The sequence below is a fragment of the Sinocyclocheilus anshuiensis genome, unplaced genomic scaffold, assembly GCF_001515605.1.
Source record: "Sinocyclocheilus anshuiensis isolate Anshui unplaced genomic scaffold, SAMN03320099.WGS_v1.1 scaffold987, whole genome shotgun sequence".
NCBI lineage: Eukaryota > Metazoa > Chordata > Actinopteri > Cypriniformes > Cyprinidae > Sinocyclocheilus > Sinocyclocheilus anshuiensis.
Window position 1 is genome coordinate 324,335 of NW_015542416.1, and position 2,452 is coordinate 326,786.

Genomic DNA, 2,452 nt, shown 5'->3' on the forward strand with positions numbered 1-2,452 from the left:
AACACAACAACGAATCAGAAAACACAACAACGAATCAGAAAACACGGCAGCGAATCAGAAAACATGACAGCGAATCAGAAAACAACAGCGAATCAGAAAACACAACAACGAATCAGCAAAAAGAAACAGAACAACGAATCAGAAATCATAACAATGAATCAGAAAAAAACAACAATTAATCAAATAACACAATGAATCAGAAACCATAACAAATCAGAAAAAAACAACGATTCGGAAAAAAACTGTGAATCAGAAAAAACAACAATACAACAGTGAATCAGAAAACACAACAATTATTTGGAAAACATAACAGCGAATCAGAAAAAAACAGCTAATCAGAAAACACAACAATGAATCGGAAAACAGAACAATGAATGAAGAAACATAACAATGAATCAGAAAAAAAAACAGAACAGTGAGTCAGGAAATACAACAGTGAGAAATATCAGAAATGTTGTGTGACATTCTTTAGCCATTCTGGATGTCCCCTTGCTTTAATATCAATACTATGAAGAAGTTATTATGAAGTAAATTATTATGAAGGTTCACTTTTAAACTCAATAAATGAACTCCAGATGGAAACGCATAAAATTTAAAATTCACATTTAACAAGAGTATAGTCATTTGTTTGGTTCGATATAAATTCAGTAGAAGCTTAACAAGCATGAAATATCATTTATCATTGTCTTGAAATATGGCTGTGATCTTATACTCGTACTTTTGGCCATAGTATTCCAACTATTATTTTTCATTATATTTCTCACTGCGTTTAATTTCCCAAGCTACTCTCATTCTATTGCAAAAACAGAAACAGAAATGCTGAAGAAAGACGAGCATGGAGATTATGGTACAATAGCTGCTCAAAACCACACGCTCGCTTCACGGAACGCACAGGAATGTAAACACACTGCGGTTTAATTGCATTATGTACAATAAGTCACCGAGTTGCCTGTGTAATTGTGTTTTAAACAATTACGACACATTAGCTTTGCTTTATTGCGTAATTTACGGGCACTGACGAGCAGAAGTGAAGCGAAATAAACAGAGATCTGCACAGCATGTAAACATCTACGCCTGTGAAAAGTTTAATCAGAGCAGAGCTTTCTGCTTCAGTGTCAAATGCTTACACTTCTTTAGACTTTATGCCACAATACACAAATCCATTAGAGCTTCCAAACGTGCCGTGCGGTTTGAGATAATAACCCAGACGCTGCTTCACAAAAACACACTCTATATTGTGATATAATATAAACGTCTCAGTGGAACGTTTAACTACAACAATTACTGGAATTCAGTAAGTGTTTCAGCATCTGAAATTAAGTATATTTTTAAGTTAATGTAAGTAATTATAGTTGAAAGCCTTGGTTTGAGAAGCATGAATATTTGTGTGGTTTTTGCACTTCAGAAAATGTTTCAATCTACTTTATGGGTTAATTATCTTACAGCAGCGGTGACAAAATAACTTTGTTTTATTTCACCAGGGACCAAGGGGTCCGAAGGGGGATACCGGGGCCCCGGGGGTTCAGGGGCCTCCAGGATTAAAGGTAAGTTAATTTTAGATGTGTATGTAGTGCAGGGGCCTGTGTCTTAAGAACTTTGAACTCAACTAGCAGTTAGCCAAGGGGTAAGAAGTCTTTTTTAAATTTAAATTAGACCAAGCTACATTTTTATGTAACTGATAAAAAAAAAAAGTTATGATCAGTCTTAAAGAAAAATATCAGATGACTAACTTTTAAGACAAGTCTAAGCCTTTTATGCAGCTGGCCACAGGTGTGAAAGAGTGTGTGTGTGTGTGTGTGTGTGTGTGCGCGCGTTTTTGTGACAAATGAGGACATAAATTTGTATAATGACAAAGGTATAACATAGGTATTACAAGGAGAAGGTGACTTTTCAGGACATTACCCCATGTCCCCACTTTTCAAAACGCTTATAAATCACACAGAATGGAGTGTATTGAAAATCTGAAATAGCACAAAGTTTCCTGTGAGGGGTAGGTTTAGGGGTAGGGTTGGTGTAGGGCAATAGAATATACGGTCTGTACAGTATAAAAACCATTACGCCTATGGAGAGTCCCCACTTTTCACAAAAACAAACCTGTGTGTGTGTGTGTGTGTGGGTGTGGGTGTGTGTGTGTGTGTGATTCAAACAGCTGCAGAGGTTTTTGTGTGCATCATATTCTGATTTCACACATTATCATCAGAAGTTCTTGTTGTTGCTGAATATGATTGCGAGTGTGTTTTTAATTCTGCTGTGTTTTGCAATTTTGCATGAATTGCTGCTGTAGGGTCAGAAAGGAGAGCCGGGGATTGTGTCTGGAGTTCATGCGCCGCAGGGACCCAAAGGACTGAAGGTCACCCATGACTTCTTTAACCTAAAGACTATAGAATATCCAAGACGTGTCACTCGTATAGTTTTGAATGGGGAAAAATGCAACACTCAATATGGCCGCTCT

General features: G+C 36.9%; 1 protein-coding gene across 1 annotated transcript in view; it reads left to right on the forward strand.

Annotated features, from left to right (window-relative positions):
• LOC107693468 (collagen alpha-1(XVIII) chain-like) overlaps positions 1 to 2,452 on the forward strand; it is a 75,688-nt gene that overhangs the window by 57,423 nt on the left and 15,813 nt on the right. Inside the window, exons 24-25 of the mRNA XM_016492874.1 lie at positions 1,482 to 1,544; positions 2,285 to 2,350. Coding sequence (XP_016348360.1) covers positions 1,482 to 1,544; positions 2,285 to 2,350 — 129 coding nt within the window. The remainder of the gene's footprint in view (positions 1 to 1,481; positions 1,545 to 2,284; positions 2,351 to 2,452) is intronic.